Source organism: Pseudophryne corroboree, chromosome 3 (assembly GCF_028390025.1).
Source record: "Pseudophryne corroboree isolate aPseCor3 chromosome 3, aPseCor3.hap2, whole genome shotgun sequence".
Lineage (NCBI taxonomy): Eukaryota > Metazoa > Chordata > Amphibia > Anura > Myobatrachidae > Pseudophryne > Pseudophryne corroboree.
In genome coordinates, this window is record NC_086446.1 from 224979088 (window position 1) to 224999331 (window position 20244).

General features: G+C 47.4%; 1 protein-coding gene and 1 long non-coding RNA gene across 4 annotated transcripts in view; one reads left to right on the forward strand and one right to left on the reverse strand.

Moving 5' to 3' along the window:
• Positions 1-18520, forward strand: part of LOC135055153 (poly(ADP-ribose) glycohydrolase-like) — a 344454-nt gene extending 325934 nt beyond the window's left edge. For all 3 annotated transcript variants that reach the window (XM_063958859.1, XM_063958860.1, XM_063958861.1), the window contains 2 exons: positions 15604-15732; positions 17339-18520. In XM_063958859.1, coding sequence (XP_063814929.1) covers positions 15604-15732; positions 17339-17445 — 236 coding nt within the window. In that variant the 3' untranslated portion in view covers positions 17446-18520. The remainder of the gene's footprint in view (positions 1-15603; positions 15733-17338) is intronic.
• LOC135055154 (uncharacterized) overlaps positions 1-20244 on the reverse strand; it is a 73044-nt gene that overhangs the window by 13688 nt on the left and 39112 nt on the right. The gene's annotated exons all lie outside the window — the stretch shown is intronic.

Below are 20244 nucleotides of genomic sequence, written 5' to 3' on the forward strand. Positions count from 1 at the left end.
CTGAAAGGCCAGGGGGTAGGGCTAGTTAGCTTATCTTCCTCATTGTAGTCAGTGCCTGCGTGGGTCCTGCACCCCTCACATCAACAAGCAAAGTCCCAACGTAGGCGTCACCAGCAGGATCCTGGTGCCTGGAGCAGCTGCTCTCACTGCGCTGTGTCAATACAGACAACCCCTCTGTCCACCCATATTAAAGAAAGGTGTGTCTAACCCCCCAAGTGTCCAGCTCCTAAAGTCCCTTACCGGTAAGGAGTTCTCTGTGCTGCGTTGTGTTACTGTGCCTCTAGTGTCTACCTGCTTTCACTTTCTCCTCTCCCAGGCATCTGCTACTACAGGACTGGTCCGGCCGAGATGTTCTGTACTTCTGTATTTTCTCTCCCCGACGTGCTCTACACACACACACAGATCACAGGGCTCAGCCAGGAATGGAGCCTGTCGTGGACGGCTCCTGACGTGCTACCCGGAGCAGATGAGTGTGGCAGCCGACCGCACTTTTAAATAGTCCATCACAGGCAATGGCAGCTGGGCCGGCCCGGCAGAAGAGGGTATGTGACCAGCCGAGTAGGGTCTTCCCCGCTGTCCTGAGCCCGCAACAAGCCCTTTTCTGGCCAGTAGCGGCAGCCTGGCCAGGCGCTGCTAGTGTGAGTGACACTGACACACTGTAGTGTCATCTCGTTCTGTCACTCACTACCAATCCACGACGCGACTCGCTGGCTTCCTAATCCGCTTAAATTGATGGCGAGCGGTCGTGGCTGAAGGGCTGGCTGCACAGCTTAACCTTGCTGACGCCATGCACTGCTACAAAGTCGGACTGCGTCTAGTGATCTGCGGGGCTGCATGTGTGAGGGTGGTGCCTGTGCGCACCAGGCACCCCCCGTGCGCAAGCTAATGTCTAGGTTCCAAACCCGCCACAAATACCGCTACCCCCGCCACCAATACCGCTACCCTCACCGCCACTCACTACCGCCGCTGCCATTACCTGCTGCTGCCTCCACCCGCTACCGTCGCCAATCCCCACAACTTCTGCAGTGCGGGAGAAAGTGAGCAACCAGCACAGTGCTGACAGCGGGATACAGTCACAGTCAGAGCTGGATCCGGCTGTCCAATCACAACTGCCTTAGTGACAGGGGCGTGTTGTCATGTCGGCTGGATGCACGCCCCTGTCACTGAGGCACTTATAGTAGTACCGCTTATATATCATTTTCACTGGGCTTTTGCAGCCCATTGCTTGGTCCCGCCCCCGTCCTCCCCCTAACCGCCTCCCGCCTCAGCTCGTTCACTATGGTCAGTGGGAAGTACCACTCTCGCTGCCTCCCACACAGCTATTCCTGCAACAACACAGAGGAAGTTATTAGAATAAAACAAAGAAGATATAAATGACACAAAATCTGTGTTATAAATAACTTCTTTGTGTTATTTTAATCATTATGACAGGGGAGGCACTGCCTCCCCTGACTGCACGTCCCTGGTGTGGATGGGTGTGTCCACGTACCAGTCAAGTGACTCCTCTGAGTTATCGCCTGCAGTAGGATCACAGGTGTACAAAAGCACTCCGATGTGCACCTTTTTACCTCCAACTGCAATAAATAAGCATGGCAGCCATGAAGATCTGCGACTGTGATCCAAGGAGCATGGGAATACGCCTCGGATCAGAGTCAGAGGAAAATGACATGTGATGTGACACTTTTCTTCTGATCCATCAAACAGAAAGCTCGGAATCGGATGAAAATTGGTCATATCGCACTAGTGTATGAGGGCCTTAACTATTTTATGAAATCCTTGTTTCTATATAATTTTACAAGCTAAAATGATCACGATAAATTGCATGTAAGGCTTTAACATCCATTCATATGCAGTTCGTCACCATTGGGATTATACTTGAAGGTGATGAAGCTTGGCTAAATTAATAGCTTGTTTACATGTCGTCTTTCAACTACCATTAATATCATCATCATTACATATCAATCTTGGGGGAGATTAGAGGTGATTTATCTTCATCATAAACAGTAACAAATAGCTGGAAAACATTCAGTTTTTATTTTCGTAACCAAAACAATACAAATTGCAAATGAAGGGTCTGATGTTCAGTTGTGTTGGTTGTAACATGGCATTTTATAAAACATTGAAACTTATTGGCAGGCTTACCCTGTATCAAGATCTTTACGGCTCTCTTGTGTGCTTACATACATTCAGTGGTCAGTAGGTACTCCTGAACTTTAATACAAATATCTAATTAAACAATCAAGAGGCAGTAACTCAATGCCTAAAAGTATGCAGACATGGTCAAGGGGTTCAGTTGCACTGTTTAGACCAAACACCAGAATCAGGAACATACCTACTTTACGGTCTCCTCTCCAGGAAAAGCCCGAAGAGTAGATGCTGCAGCCCAGTTCTGGGGACAGGGCCAGACTGTCACACAAATAACTTTAAGTCCAGCTTCCATGCAACATCCACGATTTCTGTGATATTCTCCTGATCCTGCATGCTTTGCTAGGAAGCGGACGGAATGCGGTAGGGGTGCCTTCTCTCCCAGGGGTGTGTGGGACTACCCAAAAACCCGTGAGCCTTCCGCAACGTCTGGGAGAGTAAGCAAGCATGATCAGGCATAATTGTGATCTAAGTGCCCGGAAGTGCCAGATGGGTTGCTTTTAATGTCTCAGAAAATACTGAATTATAACAATCTCTAGAGTTTACAAATTATGGTACAGTTCAAAAAAAACAAACTGAGCATAAGGAGAATGACAAGCCTGGCTCAAGTTTACAGGAAGATGACAGTACATTAAAAACCATGTGTTACCTCAATGGTATACAGAGGAGCATTTCTGAACACACTTTGAAGTGGTTGGCTACATCAGCAGCAGACCACACAGGGTTCCCATCCTGTCAGCTGAGAACTGATGCTACCTGGTCAATTGAAGTTTGGAAAAATGTTGTGTGGTCTGCCGAAGCTCTATTTCTGCTGCAACTTACAGATTGTAGTGTCAGAATGTGACTTAAGCAACACAAATCTATGGCTTTATCTGTCTAAGGTTTAGGCTGGTGGTGGGGTAAGAGGGTCATGTTGGGGAGGTATGGTGTGGAGGATGTTTTCTTGCTACATATTAGGCTCCTTAATGCTAAATACCACAGCCTACCTGAGTATTGTTGCTGACCATGTGCATCCCTTTAGGGCAGCGGTTCCCAACTGCGGTCCTCAAGTACCCCCAACAGTTCATATTTTCCAGGTCTGCTCACAGGATTGCAAGTTAAATAATTAGAGATGAGCGGGTTCGGTTCTCAGAGAACCTCCCCTCACCCCCCACCCCCCAAAACATCACGTTCTAAGCCAGAATCCAAGTCCGGCTTGGGACTTCCCGCCAGACTCGGAAACCAGAACGAGGCAAAACGTCATCATCCCATATAAAGATCCCCGCGTCGCTGCCATTTTCGCTCTGGACTTGGTGGTGGTGTTGGGTGGGGTCAGTGTGTGCTCTGTAGGGGTACTGTTCCTGTCACTGTGGTGTCCCTGTGCTGTTAGGGGTGCTGTCCTGGCTGTCACTGGTGTTTCATGCGCTGTTAGGGGTGCTGCCGCTGTACATGGGTGTTGCTGTTCTGACTGTCACTGTGTTGTACAGGGGGCAGAGGCACTGTCCTCCAGTATGCTGTGAAAATATAGGGGTGCTGCCTGTAAAAATTCTGGGATGCAGGGAAAATAAATGTACACTGGCCCTGTCCTGTATACTGTAAAAAATCTGGGGTGCTGTTGTTAAAATAAATGTACTGTACACTGGTCCTGTCGTGTATGCTGTAAAAATTTTGGGGTGCAGTGAAAATAAATGTACACTGGCCCTGTCTTGTATGCTGTAAAAATTCTGGGGTGCTGTTGTTAAAATAAATGTACACTGGTCCTGTCTTGTATGCAGTAAACATTCAGGGGTGCTGTTCTTAAAATAAATGTACACTGGCCCTGTTTTGTATGCTGTAAAAATTCTGGGGTGCTGTTGTTAAAATAAAAGTACACTGGTCCTGTATGCTGCAAAAATACAGTGGTGCTGCTGTTAAAATAAAAGTACACTGGCCGTGTATGCTGTAAAAATACAGCGGTGCTGTTAAAATAAAAGTACACTGGTCCTGTATGCTGTAAAAATACAGGGGTGCTGACACTGTCCGCAGTTGTGATGTCTAGGCCTGACCTTCACAACACTGTATGGGAAGAAGAGGCTCCTACCACCATTTACATGCCCTCTGCAAGTGCTGGGAGGCGCACCACCAGTCCAGTTGCTGATATTGAGATTAAGGATGTCACTGTAGAAGTACACCAGGATGAGAAGGATATTGGTGTAGCTGGCACTGATGAGGATGTGGACGATGAGGTTTCTGATGGTGATGTGGTTTATTTGAATAAGGCACCAGTGGATACAGTTGTTGGCCATGGGAGGAAAAAAAGAGTTTTATGGTAAGAACTTACCTTTGTTAAAACTCTTTCTGTGAGGTACACTGGGTTTCACAAGGGTAGACATAGGGGTGTAGAGTAGGATCTTGATCTGAGGCACCAACAGGCTGAAAAGCTTTGACTGTTCCCAGAATGCACAGCGCCGCCTCCTCTATAACCCCACCTCCCTGCACAGGAGCTCAGTTTTTAGTTAACCAGCCCAATGCAGTAGCAGGAAAAGAGATGACAACGGTTAGTAGCCACATACACCACACTCTCACGACAGGAGAAGTGTCAGCGGCTAATGCCAAACCAACCCAAAGAAGCTAAGTGCGTCAGGGTGGGCGCCTTGTGGAGCCCAGTGTACCTTGCAGAAAGAGTTTTAACAAAGGTAAGTTCTTACCATAAAACTCGCTTTCTGCTGTGGGGTACACCGGGCTCCACAAGGATAGACATAGGGGATGTCCTAAAGCAGTTCCTTATGGGAGGGGACGCACTGTAGCGGGCACAAGAACCCTGTGTCCAAAGGAAGCATCCTGGGAAGCGGCAGTATCGAAGGCATAGAACCTTATGAACGTGTTCACAGAGGACCACGTAGCCGCCTTGCACAATTGTTCAAGGGTCACACCACGTTGGGCCGCCCAAGAAGGTCCAACAGACCGAGTAGAATGGGCCGTAATGTGAGCAGGAGCTGAAAGACCAGCCTTCACATAAGCATGTGCAATCAACATTCTAATCCATCTGGCCAAAGTTTTCTTGTGAGCAGGCCAGCCCCGTTTGTGAAATCCAAACAGCACAAAAAGAGAATCAGATTTCCTAATAGAAGCAGTTCTCTTCACATAGATACGGAGAGCCCGTACCACATCCAAAGACCGCTCTTTGGGAGACAGATCAGGAGAAACCAGTGCCGGAACCACAATCTCCTGGTTAAGGTGGAACGAAGAAACCACCTTAGGTAAATATCTACGTACGTATCTATGTACGAGTCCGAAGAACCGCCCGGTAACAGTGAAATATCAGATATGGGGAACTACAAGACAAGGCACCCAAATCCGACACTCGTCTAGCTGAAGCAATAGCCAGCAGAAACACCACCTTAAGGGAAAGCCACTTAAGATCAGCTGAACCAAGAGGTTCAAAAGGAGACTCTTGTAGCTCCTCCAAAACCACCAACAAGTCCCAAGGAGCCACAGGCGGGACGTAGGGAGGTTGGATACGCAACACACCCTGAGTAAAGGTATGCACATCGGGTTAAGTCGCAATTTTTCTCTGAAACCACACCGACAAGGCAGATATTTGAACCTTGAGGGAGGCCAGACGCAGGCCTAAGTCCAGGCCCTGCTGAAGAAAAGCCAACGACTTGGCTATACTAAATTTGGAAGCGTCATAATCGTTAGATGCGCACCAAACAAAGTAAGAATGCCAGACCCGAATCTGGTTTCCGGGCCCGCAACATAGTTTGAATGACCGCCTCAGAAAACCCTTTAGCCCTTAAGACGGAAGCTTCAAGAGCCACGCTGTCAAAGACAGCTGGACTAGGTCCTGGTAGACACAGGGGCCCTGAACGAGGAGGTCTGGGCGGTGTGGAAGTAGAATTGGACGCTCTGACGATAGGCCCTGCAGGTCTGAGAACCAGTGCCGTCTGGGCCACGCTGGAGCTATGAGAAGCAGATTTCCTTTTTCTTGCTTGAACTTCCGAATTACCCTGGGCAGGAGTGACACCGGAGGGAACACGTACAGCAGCAGAAACCTCCACGGCACCGCCAGCACGTCCACGAATGCTGCTTGAGGATCCCTTGTCCTTGCTCCGAAGACCGGAACCTTGTGATTGTGTCGAGACGCCATCAGATCCACGTCTGGTAGGCCCCACTTTTCCACTAGTAGTTGAAACACTTCTGGATGGAGGCCCCACTCACCGGCATGTACGTCCTGATGACTGAGAAAGTCCGCTTCCCAATTCAGGACTCCCGGAATGAATATTGCCGATATGGCCGGTAGATGGCGTTCTGCCCGATGTAGAATCCGTGAGACTTCCTTCAGTGCCAAGCGGCTTCAAGTGCCGCCTTGATGATTTATGTAAGCCACTGTGGTGGCATTGTCCGACAGTACTTGAACAGGACGGTTCTGAATTAAATGCTGGGCCAGGCTCAACGCATTGAAGACCGCCCGCAATTCCAGAATGTTGATTGAGAGGAGAGATTCCTCCTTGGTCCACCGACCCTGAAGGGAGTGTTGCTCCAGCACCGCACCCCAACCCCTTAGACTGGCATCTGTCATCAACAGGACCCAGTTGGATATCCAGAATGAACGGCCCCTGCACAATTGTCAGTCCTGGAGCCACCATAGCAGCGACAGACGTACCTCCGGAGTCAATGAGATCATGTGAGACCTGATCTGGTGAGGCAGGCCGTCCCACTTGGCTAGAATCAGCTTCTGGAGGGGGCGAGAATGGAATTGAGCATACTCCACCATGTTGAATACTGATACCATGAGGCCCAGCACCTGCATCGTCGAATGTATCGACACTTGCGGACGAGAAAGGAAGCAACGAATCCTGTCCTGAAGTTTCAGGACTTTCTCCTGAGACAAGAACAACCGCTGGTTGTGAGCGTCCAATAGCGCTCCCAGGTGCACCATGCTCTGAGCAGGGACCAGGGAGGATTTCTTCCAGTTGATGAGCCACCCGTGGGCTTGTAGAAACTGGACAGTCATATGCAGATGACGTAGGAGAATTTCTGGGAAATTTGCCAGGATTAACAAGTCGTCCAGATACAGCAGTATCCTGACCCCTTGACGGCGGAGTACCACCGTCATTACCACCGTCATTACCACCATAACTTTGGTGAAGACTCGCGGAACCGTAGTTAAACCAAAAGGTAACGCCCGAAACTGGCAATGGAGGTTGCCAATCGCAAACCTCAGGTATTGCTGATGTGACCCCAGGTTCCAAGGCCAGAACTATAGAGCGAAGGGTTTCCATACGGAACTTGCAAACCTTCACAAACCTGTTCAATGCCTTGAGGTTGAGAATGGGCCGGGAGGACCAATTCGGTTTCGGGACTAGAAACAGCGGAGAATAGTACCCCCGGCCCATCTGCGCAAGAGGCACCTGTACTACGACTCCTGTATCCAGGAGGGTATGTACCACCGAATGTAGAGTGTTTGCCTTTGTCTGGTCCAACGGGACGTCTGTCCGGCAAAATCGATGAGGGGGTCGGTTTTCGAAGGCTATGGCGTAACCTCGAGTAACGACTTCCCGTACCCAGGCATCTGAAGTGGTCTTCAACCATTCCTGGGTATACCCTAGAAACCGGACCCCCACCCTGGGATTCTCCAGGGGAGGCCCGCCCCGTCATGCGGCAGGCTTATCGGTCTTGGAAGCTGGCTGACGGGCCGCCCAGGCTCTTTTGGGCTTTGGCTTACCAGGTTTGGAAGTGCGGGCCTGCTTGTAGTACGCCTGACCTTTTGCTTTACCTGAAGGATGAAAGGGGCGAAAGGAAGTACCCTTAGCCTTCGAGACAGAAGGAGCGGTATTTGGCAGACAGGCGGTTTTGGCAGTAGCCAAGTCAGCCACAATCTTATTTAAGTCCTCCCCAAACAAAATATCTCCCTTGAAAGGGAGTACCTCCAGGGTTTTTCTAGAGTCCAGATCCACAGACCAGGATCTCAGCCACAAAATCCGGCGAGCCAGGACTGATGTAGTAGAGGCCTTGGCTGCTAGGATACCGGCATCAGAAGCCGCCTCTTTAATATAGCAAGAAGCTGTGACAATGTATGACAAGCATTGTCTAGCATGGTCAGAAGAGATTTCAGCTTCTAACTCCAAGGCCCATGCTTCAATAGCCTCTGCAGCCCATGTTGCTGCTATAGTGGGACTTTGTGCAGCACCCGTGAGGGTGTAAATCGCTTTCAGACAACCCTCCACACGTTTACCCGTAGGCTCTTTTAGAGATGTGATGGTAGTGACAGACAGAGCTGAAGAAACCACCATCCTAGCCACATGTGAGTCTCCTGGAGGAGGCGATTCCCAATTTTTAGACCGCTCTGGCGCGAGGGGATAGCGAGCCAGCATCTTCTTTTGAGGCACAAACTTCTTACCCGGGTTTTCCCAGGGTTCCTGACGTATATCCACTAGGTGGTCAGAGTGAGGTAAAACTTGTTTAACCACCTTCTGACGCTTGAACCTATCTGGTTTCTTAGGAGGGACGGATGGCTCAGGATCATCCGTAATCTGTAAAATCAACTTAATAGCCTCCAAAAGATCAGGAACATCCACATGTGAACCACCCTCCCCATCAGCAGTATCTGAGTCAGAATCGGTGGGGTCAGTGTAAGTGCCATCTTCATCAGACGAGGTGTCAGTGACAGCAGTGGATTGTGAGGAGATAAGAGCTCGCTTAGAGGTCCCCTTGGGCTTAGGCGAGCGAGTGTCAGACTTTTTAGTAGTCAGGGACTGGTTCAACTTCTTCAACTGAGCAGATAAATTGTCCGCCCACGGCGGATTAGCTGCAGGGACCACATACGGTTGCACCGGCACAGGGGGTCCCATAAGGGGTGTTATTTTATTAATTAGCGTATGCAGAAGCGTGGAAAAAGCAGCCCACGGTGGGTCATTATGGACCACCGTTGCCACAGTCCCACTGGGGGGCAAGGAGCCCCCAGAACTTGAACCCACAGCTGCTATATTCTCCTCATATGGATCTGTGGCTTCAGCAACACCGGCAGTGTGTTCCGCCCCAGAACCGTTACCGTCAGAAGCAGACATGATATAACTTGCAGTATCAGGTAACACAGTACAATTGGCAGCAATACAATACCTCTTACCCAAACCCCTGCGCAGTGTAGTCAGCACAAGCAGGGACACAGGAGAGATATGTTGACTAAAATCACAAAGAAAAATACGTATTAGAGTATATCTTGTGAATATCCTATATTATTATAAAACCTGACGCACCAAGCCCCCTCAGGTTATAGAATATAGGGATAGCAAGTTGAGTGAGAGACACGAAATGGAAACCACTCAGCAAGCTAATGCACACACATATAGTCACAGTTGTACAATGCAGAGGTTATTACTAACAATAATACTGCACTGGACCCGCTTATATAGCTACATAGTCAATAGATATAACACTACACCGTAAGAACTGGATGTATATCACAGGGTAATTGTACATGAAAACCCTGACTAAATGCACTCTTTCTTAACTAGCACTGTCTAAAAAGGCAGGTAGAATACTTAAGTGTCATGTAAAGGCACATCGCTGACAACCAGGCGACTTTACACAGGAGGATTTGCCCAAGCAGTCCCAGGAACAGTGTAGCTGAGAGAAATGGTGCCCAGACACTGACAGGGAGTGAGGAAGAGACAGATATGCAGCTCCAGGGCGGGAACATTTGCGGGAAATGGCGCCCTGGGGCTGGGGGAGTGGCTCCAGGTCTAAGCCTTATCCCCCTGCTGGCAAAACCACCGGGTACTGTGGGCTACTTTTAAAATGGTTTAAAGAGAAAACCTGACCTGCACCCATGCCCTGGTGATCTAGTGAGATCGCCTGTACTACCACAGTGTCCACTGCCAGCTCGCGCGGCCCGCCTCCCACTGACCGCGCCAGATCGTGATAAAGTACGGGTCCCGCAAGCGGTACCCACTCACCACCTCCCGAAGCGCGGCCACGCGATCCCGGAGAGCCCCCGTTGTGTGTGCCTGACCAAGGAAGAAAACCGGAGCCTCCTGCTGTAGTTACCCGGCAACCAGGGCTCGGGAGTGTACAGCGCCACTGGGGAGAGATAGAGCTGCAGCAGTGAATGTCAGAAGACATATACACACTGCTGCTGCCCTTGAAGTCTTCACTTTTCTTCTAAAAAGCTCTTCTCAGGGCTGCCTAGCGCAGCCCCTCTGTTATGTGCCTGCGGCACCAACTACAAAACTGAGCTCCTGTGCAGGGAGGCGGGGTTATAGAGGAGGCGGCGCTATGCATTCTGGGAACAGTCAAAGCTTTTCAGCCTGTTGGTGCCTCAGATCAAGATCCTACTCTACACCCCTATGTCTATCCTTGTGGAGCCCAGTGTACCCCACAGCAGAAAGCCCATTGTCATGCCTGGGCAAAATACCAAAAAAGCCACCTCTTCGGTGTGAAATTATTTCTCCACAAATCCGGACAACAGGTGTCAAGCCATCTATTGCCTTTGTCAATCCATAATAAGTAGGAGTAAGTACCTAGGAACCACCTAGGAACATCCTTCCTTATACGTCACCTGCAGCGCATTCATCAGAAGTCATTGTCAAGTTCAGAAACTTTGTGTCCACTGACACCTAAGTGATGTGGTTTGTTTGAATATTATTTCACTGTGAGGATAAGGATATAAACACTATGGGGGGTCTGGGGAATCTGAGGAGGAGGTGGACATCTTGCCGCTGTAGAGCCAGTTTGTGCTAGGAGAGATTAATTGCTTCTTTTTTGGTGGGGGCCCAAACAAGCCAATAATTTCAGCCACAGTCGTGTGGCAGACCCTGCCGCTGAAATGATTGGTTTGTTAAAGTCTGCATGTCCTGTTTATACAACATAAGGGTGGGTGGGAAGGCTCAAGGACAATTCCATCTTGCACATCTTTTTTTCCTTTGCATTATGTGCTCTTTGGGGCCTAGTTTTTAAAACTGCTGTCCCGTCTGCCACTGCAGTGCACTCCTAGATGGGCCACGTGTTTGTGCCGCCCCCTTGTGTCGCTTAACTTAGTCATCCAGCTACCTCGGTGCAACGTTTTGGCCTAAAAACAATATTGTGAGGTGTTCAGAATAGACTGGAAATGCGTGGAAATGAATGTAATTGAGGTTACTAAAACTAGGATCAAAAATACCCCCAAATTCTGTGATTGTAGCTGTTTTTTATGTTTTGTTTTTTTCAGAAAAATCCAGATCCAAAACCAAAACCCGAAACGGTGGTTTTGGCAAAACCAATCCAGATCCAAAACATGAACGGAGATTTAGATCCAAAACCAAAACACATAACCCGGAAAGTGTCCGCTGCACATCTCTACTTCCTACACACTGGCATGGAATAAAGATCTGAATACTCAACTCACTAAAGAACAGTGGTCCCAGATCTTTCAATTTATCTCAGCCAGCTCCTCTTCCATCCAGATATTGGGTATCTGGTCTCTAGGTCGACAGTGTCTAGGACGACCACTATTGGGCGACAGTAACTAGGTCGACGTTGTTTCTAGGCCGACAGGGTCTCTAGGTCAACATGTTCTAGGTCGACCGGTCAAAAGGTCCACATGAGTTTTTCAATTTTTTTCTCTTTTTTTGAATTTTTTCACACTTAACGATCCACGCGGACTATGATTGGGATTAGTAACCTGTGCCGAGTGCAGCGGTAGCGGAGCGAGGCACCTTGCCCGAAGCATGGTGAGCAAAGCGAGCCATGCGAGGGGAAACGGTGCACTAATTGGGGTTCTCGGTCACTGTACAGAGAAAACGACACCAAAAAAATCGTGAAAAACTCATGTCGACCTTTTGACCTGTCGACCTAGACCATGACCTACAGACCCTGTTGACCTAGCATCCTTGTTGACCTAGTTACTGTCGACCAATAGTGGTCCACCTAGACACTGTCGACCTAGTTACTGTTGATCCTCCATACCACACCCCAGATATTGTAGACGCAGTATAAGATACTGTCTAGGTCAGAGGTTCTCAAACTCGGTCCTCGGGGGCACACACAGTGCATGTTTTGCAGGTCTCCTCACAGAGAATCGCAAGTGAAATAATTAGCTCCACCTGTGGACCTTTTAAAATGTGTCAGTGAGTAATTAATACACATGTGCACCTGCTGGGTTACCTGCAAAACATGCACTGTGTGTGCCCCCGAGGACCGAGTTTGAGAACCTCTGGTCTAGGTGGTATAGGTGCCCTACCAATCTCTGTTTGATGTACCTGAGCGTCTCATACCTTTGTTGACATTGTAACTGGGCACCGGGTACACCACTGTATATTTGGTGGCAATGGTCTTCCCTGGTTGGATACTGGTGGACAGTTCAGAGACTTTCAGAGAACATCACTGGGATTCTGCTCCCTTTTATTCCTGACTTTTGGCTTGTTAATCATATACCTTCTCCCAATTTAAGAAATCAGTAATTTGACATCCAGTGCTGTATCTAGGGGTGTGACCCAGGAAAAATAAGGGACTGTCTGTCTCACATTCCCCCCCGCACACGCACAGTATCCGGTCTCTAGGTCGACCACACTTAGGTCAACACTGTCTAGGTCGGCCACTACTGGTCCACAGTAAGTAGGTCGACATGGTTTCTAGGTTGACAGGGACTCTAGGTCGACATGACAAAAATTCGACATGCATTTTACACTTTTTTTTCTTTTTTTTTCACTTTTTCATACTTTACGATCCACATGGACTACAATTTGGAACGATAACCTGTGCTGAGTGCAGCGGTAGCGGAGTGAAGGACCTTGCCCAAAGCCTGGCGAGCGGACACGGTTCACTAATTGGGGTCACTGTACGGAGAAAACGACACACCAAAAAAAGTGCAAAAATTCATGTCGCCCTTTGTCATGTCGACCTAGTACATGTTGACCTAGAGTCCCTGTCGACAGAAACCATGTCGACCTACTTACTGTTGACCAATAGTGGTCAACCTAGACAATGTCGAGCTAAGTGTGGTTGACCTTGCATACCACACCCCACACAGTGGAACAAAATAAAAATTCTACCTCATTTCTTGTTATATTTCCTCAAGTACCCCACCAAAAGCACCCCCTTACACAGTCACGTCACCCCCCCCCCCCCCCCCCCCCCGCTTCCCCTAGCAATTATCCAGCTCACATCCCCCCATCATTACCCAGCTCACATCACCCCCTTCCCTCATCATTACCAGATTGGGCTGTGCTGGACTGCCAGGAGTGGGTCAGAGATTCTCCCCATGACATAGCTGATCCCAGTGCAGCAGTAGCAGGTGCGATGCTGCATACTACATCGGTTTGTGTCCCCCTACACCTGATTAAGTGACTACTCAGTTGGCATAACCCCACACCACCCTTTGCAGCGGGATCCGGTCTGAAGATCGACAGTATCTAGGTCGACAATGTTTAGGTCGACCACTATAGGTCGACAGTCACTAGGTCGACATGGATGGAATGTCGACAGGGTTTCTAGGTCGACATGTGCTAGGTCGACAGGTCTAAAGGTCGACATGAGTTTTTCACATTTTTTTTCTTTTGTTTTAATTTTTTCATACTTAACGATCCACGTGGACTACGATTGGAACGGTAATCTGTGTCGGGCGAAGCGAAGGCACCATGCCCGAAGCATGGCGAGCGAAGCGGTGCACTAATTTGGGATCCCGGTCACTCTACGAAGAAAACGACACACAAAAAAAAAATTAATCCTCATGTCGACCTTTAGACCTGTCGACCTAGAAACCCTGTCGACCTTCCATCCATGTTGACCTAGTGACTGTCGACCTATAGTGGTCGACCTAAACATTGTTGACCTAGATACTGTCGATTTGATGAACCACACCCCTTTGCAGCTCCCTCACCTTGTGCCCTGTCTGCATTCAGCAAAGGTGGAGGAGGACATGGACCTGCTGTTGCTGCAGTTCGGGGGCGCTGGGATAGCTTTGGATGTTGGCAGGTGTGTGGGTTGTCATCCAAGCAGCAGAAGCAAGGCCCCGGCTGAGTGAGATCACTTGCCGGGCCCCGCTAAGCTGTGAGCAACTTTCAGAAGTACTTGAGCAAGCCAGCACATCAAGCGTACAGCAAGTCCTCTTGTCCCTGAACAGCTACCTGAAGTATTATGGTGGTGGCAGGCACGTGCTGGTCCCTAGACATCTGTCTGTACCACCTTGGTGTAATCTTCCCCCTGGCCACAGGTGGCAGCCTGTCTGGCTAGAGCCATCCTGGCCAAGGGGTACATATGCCCCTGTTGACATCTTCTGAAGAGCTATTATACCCTGATCTCCCTTACCCCCATCTCTCAGTGGTTCCCGAGGGTGGACTTTTATATGACCATGTAGGATTTTACATCTTCTGTGTTAGTGAATAGTACAGACTTTGCTGCCACATGATATGACTGGTTAAGATTCAAGGAGTCAGCTGGATATAGGGCATTCCTTCGACCCCTTCCTGAAAAGTGGGACCTACATCTTGTCCCTCCGTGTCGATACACACCCTTCCAGTGAATGCTCAGGCTTAATTAATTTGCTTGTATCTATTGGCGTCACTATTTGGCTTCTTCATTTCCTGCCCCCTACTGTTCACTTCTTTCCTCTTTTCTTATTCTTTTTCTATTTCTTGCTTTGCATTTACAGTATAGGGTTATGTGTGTTCACTCACAAATGTATCTTTTTTTTTTAACTTACTATACTGCCTCCTAGGTACTGAGTACTGACTAGGGATTATTTACAGATATATCCCTGGATTTGTGAGTTCCATGCACTTCATTATTTTGATGTTCAATAGCCTTGTACTCTCTGTTTTCTGTATCCCTGCTGTATATACCTTTTTATTGTTTAATAAAAAACAGATTGCGTAAAAAATTTTTTTAAAAAGTGTAACTCTTCCCATACAGATCACTAACCAGTCTCTACCTCTAGGGATATAACCGTTTGCAACTTTTCATTATAGGAATCAAACTACATGTATTGCTGAAATCAGTCCTAACTAATGTTGCTGTAGTATTACATCATGTCATATTTTGGCTATTGATTCTTTCTCAAAGCTTGTTCCACCTTGAAATCAAACATTTTCATCCCCAGCTCCCTTTTTCCTGATTTCCCCTGGTACCTCCTCCTCTGTGCTGTTGAGATTCTGAGGGGGATATTTGTGAAAGTACCGCCATATTTTATATGTCAGGGCAGTCTCCAATTCTGTCGCCAAATATAGGCCACAGGTGTATTTTGGAAAGATCATGCAAGTGCTTTGGCATGGATTAAATGGATCTATTTCCAATTGAGAAATATTGGCAGGTATGTTGGTGAATAGGAAAACGTGCAGTTACCAATAGCAGTTTTACAGCTTCCTTCATTTTCCAAATACACTTTACAAACATTCAATTGGATGAAGTGTTTTACAGCACCTTTTCCCTGTGCACCAGTTTCAGACGTTTCCTAGATTGTGTTGATAATCTCATGGTAATATCATATACTGGCTAAACATTTGTTGTCATCTTGTAACTTTGCAGCCTTAATACAGCTTCTGGCAGCTGCAGAAACCGGGCGAGATGTTGTGTATTTCACCTTTGGGGACAAGGAGTTAATGCATGATGTCTACAAAATGCATCGCTTCCTTACTGAGCAGGACAAATCAATAGGTGAGTACAACCTGATAACTGTATGCCTAGTCTGCATTCAGTACTAAATCCTCAATCTATACTATTAATACAATTTTTGTTTGTATGTATGTTCAAGGTAAACTCGAGAACTACTGAACCAATTTTGATTGGGTTTTCACTGAAATGTTCCTTGAGATCCTCCAGGAAATGTAGACTATAAATAATTTTGCTATCATGCTACTTAGCTAACAAAATCATCAAAGCAGTGAATTGTCTCTGTTATCGTGCCACAGAGAAGGTAATGCGGGGTTCAGACCCACACATGGGTAATGGGTAGAGATGAGCGGGTTCAGGTTTTACTCGGATTTACTCGGTTCTAAAAACGGCATCTTATTGGCTCACGGATGTCTCGTGTTTTGGATATCCAATAAGATGCCATTTTGAGAACCGAGTAAAACCCGAACCCGCTCATTTCTAGTAATGGGTCACCCCCTGTCATTAGGAAACATTTTATTTCATGTTATTTAAGTTGAGAAACACAGTGTGCAAAGGTGTGCGCCAGTTAGGGTCATGGGATGCAGTGTGCTGAGGGAACGAATACCGTTGCATGCCCCAGGCTGCAGAGCTGCAGAATCGGGTGGGTAGCAGCCATCTTGCGACTTTCAACTGGCTGCACAGAGTTCTGACAGGCTGTGCCTCCTGTTGAAAGCACCCCATTGTCCCTCCCCCATACCAGCGTGCATCTTTGCACACTGTGTAAAATAAAAATCTTGCTAAAGGACAGGTGAAGGTGGGGGGGGGGGGGGGGGGGGGAGGCACGCCCAGGGTGCCCCATCGCCACTGATCCGCCTATTGCTGTTTGAATATATGTGCTTACAATTTCCTATTAGGATATGTTTTGGAACGACAATAAACAAAGCACAAGGCCAGTCCTTTTTATTGTCATCCGACGGTTAGAATTTCTCACATGGGGCGTTATGTACTAAGCTTTGAAAAGTGATAATTTCACTGTGATAAAGTGCCAGCCAACCAGCTCCTAACTGTCATTTTTCAAACACAGCCTGTGACTTGGCAGTTAGGAGCTGATTGGCTGGTACTTTATCACAGTGAAATTATCACTTTTCAAGGCTTAGTACATCCCGCCCATGGTCAGTTATACGTGAGTCTCTCCCGTATCGGTAATGCCACCAATCAACTCATACCCATAATTGATGACAGTAATAAGACACATAGGGCTAGATGCATCATCGCATGGAGAGTGATAAAATGGAAAGTACCAGCCAACCAGCTCCTAGCTGTCATTTTTCAAACAGGGCCTGTGAGATGGCAGTTAGGAGCTGATTGGGTGATGCTTTTTCTCTCTTCATTTTATCACTCTCCAAGCGATGATGCATCTAGCCCATAATGTGGTTTACAACGAGGTATTTACAGACTGAAGGAATTGGTAAACAGTAAGAAAATAAAAATAATTTTTATTGCAGAACATATTAAGACAAATGAGTGAACTAAAAAAATGGGAAAGAAAAAAAATGTATCATTGAAGAAAATGAATAATCACTTGGGAACAATGGGTAGGAACTCCTAGTCTTTGTATGTATCACAAGTATAGTCTGAGTATAGTTTAACCTATTTATTTTGGTTTCAGGTGACATTTACAAGTTGCTGTTGAATTACCATTCTGATGTATGCAATAAATATTCTACCACAAGACCAGAACCAAAACTGTATACCTTTATATACAACAATCCCTGAAGCATTCTGGCAAAAGACTTTTGTATCCATTAAGAAATAATATCACTGCTGTAATCCACCACAGTAACCTGTTGAATCTGCTGGGAGTGACGTATGGATATGGATTGTATATCCGGTGTAGATACCAATGCATTTTAGTCTTCTGTGGTTTTCGATTAGGGCTGTGTTTTAATAATTTAATATTACGCTTTTCTGGAATATTTTTTCCCCATTGATTTTTCTTATATTTCAGAGTTCATAATTATTTTATTAGATTATTTACAGGGACGAGAGCATAACTGTGCCACACCAACCACTGAATGTCCACAATATGTGTGTTCCTAGCTGCTGCCACTGTATAATCTAATCTATAATGCAGCAGTGGCTCAGTATCAGGGTTGGAAACCATATGAGAGCAAGCTGTGTCCAATACCATACCTCCCAACTGTCCCGATTTTCACGAGACAGTCCCGTATTTTGGGGACTGTCCTACCCGCTGGCCACAGTGTCCCGTGGTGGTGGGGGAGGGGGAAGGCAGTTTGGAGGCTCCTGTCAGTCACTGCTCTGCCTATCAGAGCAGCGGTGAATAGACGCTGTGCACATGTGCACAGTGTCTACTCACTAGAGACGGAGGGACAGGGGGCATGCCAGCAGCTCATAGAGCGCTGGCCATGCCCCCACAGTGACGAAAAAGGGGACATGGCTCGCGATTGTGGCACTCCTATGAAGCCACACCTCCTTTTATATATGTCACGCACCCTTTTCGGACGGGCGCAGCTGCGCCACGCCAAGTGTCCCTCTTCCACTTCTCCCAATGTTGGGAGGTATGCCAATACCATCGCTGACAATAGCTAGTCAGTATCTAGCAGGCCATCATTGGGTGATGTCATTCAGTAGAAGCAGCTGTGCTTATAGTTTCCCATCCTTCTGTACAATCCTTCCAGTGGATATAGCGGCAGTGATCTGGAACATACAGGGCTTACCTCTCTATTACAAGCAGTTATGACACTCACTTGGCATGGCAAACGGCATGCCGCTGAGTTTAAATTTAGGGTACAGAATGTGTAATCTGCCTTGATGAATAATAAAACTCTATACAGTAATAAAAGTGTGTGATTTATTTTTGAGGGGAAAGAGGTTTTGCAAACACCTATTTTATTTCTGTTCTTTCTTTGCAATTTATTGCATAAATAGGAGTAGCCTTTCACCGATTTATATTTTTTATTCCGAATGCATAACATTGTGTCACACACTGTATTTATATCATGCCAGTTATAATAACTTCAACATTGCATGCAAAATTGGCTAATTACACTGAAGTACAAAAAGTAATGGGATAGGTGCCTAGTATCGTGTAGGGCCTCCTCTAGCCCAGCGAAGTGCAGCAACTCATCATGGCATCAATTCCACAAGTGGATGGAAGACTTTTTGGCGAGCTGTTGACCCATGCCGTCTGGATAGCTGCCCACAGCTCCCTGATATTTGTAGTTGAAGGATCTTTGGTGCAAATGGACCTCTCCACCACATCCCATAAATGCTCAACTGGGTTCATATCAGGTAAACGTGGTGGCCAAACCATTCGTCATAACTTTCCAGAATGCTCCCCAAACCAGTTCTGGACAACTTGGGACGGATGACATTGTGCATTATCCTGCTGGAATATTCCATCATTGTGGGGGTATATGAAGTCCATGAAGGACTGGAAATGGTTATCAAGCAATGCAACACAGTGGTTACAGGTCTAGGTCACACTATCCACAGTAGCGTAGCCTCCTCAAGGGGAATTGAAGGTCCAGTTTTAAAACATTACTATAAAGAATAATGTTCAGTCTTCATATGAAATGTTGAATGATTATCTGTGTGAAACAGCCACAGTACCCTAAACTCTACATCTTCTAGTGCTAGATGCTACGCTTTTATAAAAGTGTCATCACTTTATTAGCTTATCCAGTTTCCAGAATAATAAGATTTCTGCACAAATCTTAAAAAATGAAGGTGTGGATTCTACTGTACTGTGCATGCGTGAACGGATCTGGCATCAGACTGTCGGTTATTGACAGTGCTTGAGTACTTTTTACCTAATTGTGGGTCATAAGACCCTCATTCAGCTTCAGTTGCAGTTTTACGTTTTTAGCAAAACTGCAACTGGCTGTGATCACATGCTGGGGACTACCCAGCACAGGGCAAGGCCGCCCAGCATGCAAATACCCTCCAGCGATACGATTGCATGGCTGATTTGTGGAAGCCCCCCTGCCTCCGCAGCCAAGTTGTGAAGCGCAGCGCGTAACTTTCCAGGTCACATGGCCGCCCTGAACTCACCCCCATTTTTGTTGCCACGCCCGTCCAGCGCTGCATCACCACCCCACGAATGCCTTTGCCTGTCAATCAGTGATCAGATCTCCCCAGCCCGAGCACGCTCAGTGCAGGTTCTGCGTGTGCGCACTGGAGCAGCACATGGGGAGATGCGATCGCATCTCAATTCCGTGTGATTCTAAATACCCTCCTTAATTCACTAATGGTATACTATGGGGGTAATTCAGAGTTGATCACAGCAGCAAATTTGTTAGCAGTTGGGCAAAACCATGGGGGTGATTCCGAGTTGTTGGCAATGCACACGCTAAGCCGCCGCCCTCTGGGAGTGTATCTTAGCTTAGCAGAATTGCGAACGAAAGATTAGCAGAATTGCGAATAGAAATTTCTTAGCAGTTTCTGAGTAGCTCCAGACTTACTCAGCCACTGCGACCAGCTCAGTCCTTTTCGTTCCTGGTTTGAAGTCACAAACACAGCCAGCGTTTTCCCAACCACCAGGGCCGGCTCCAG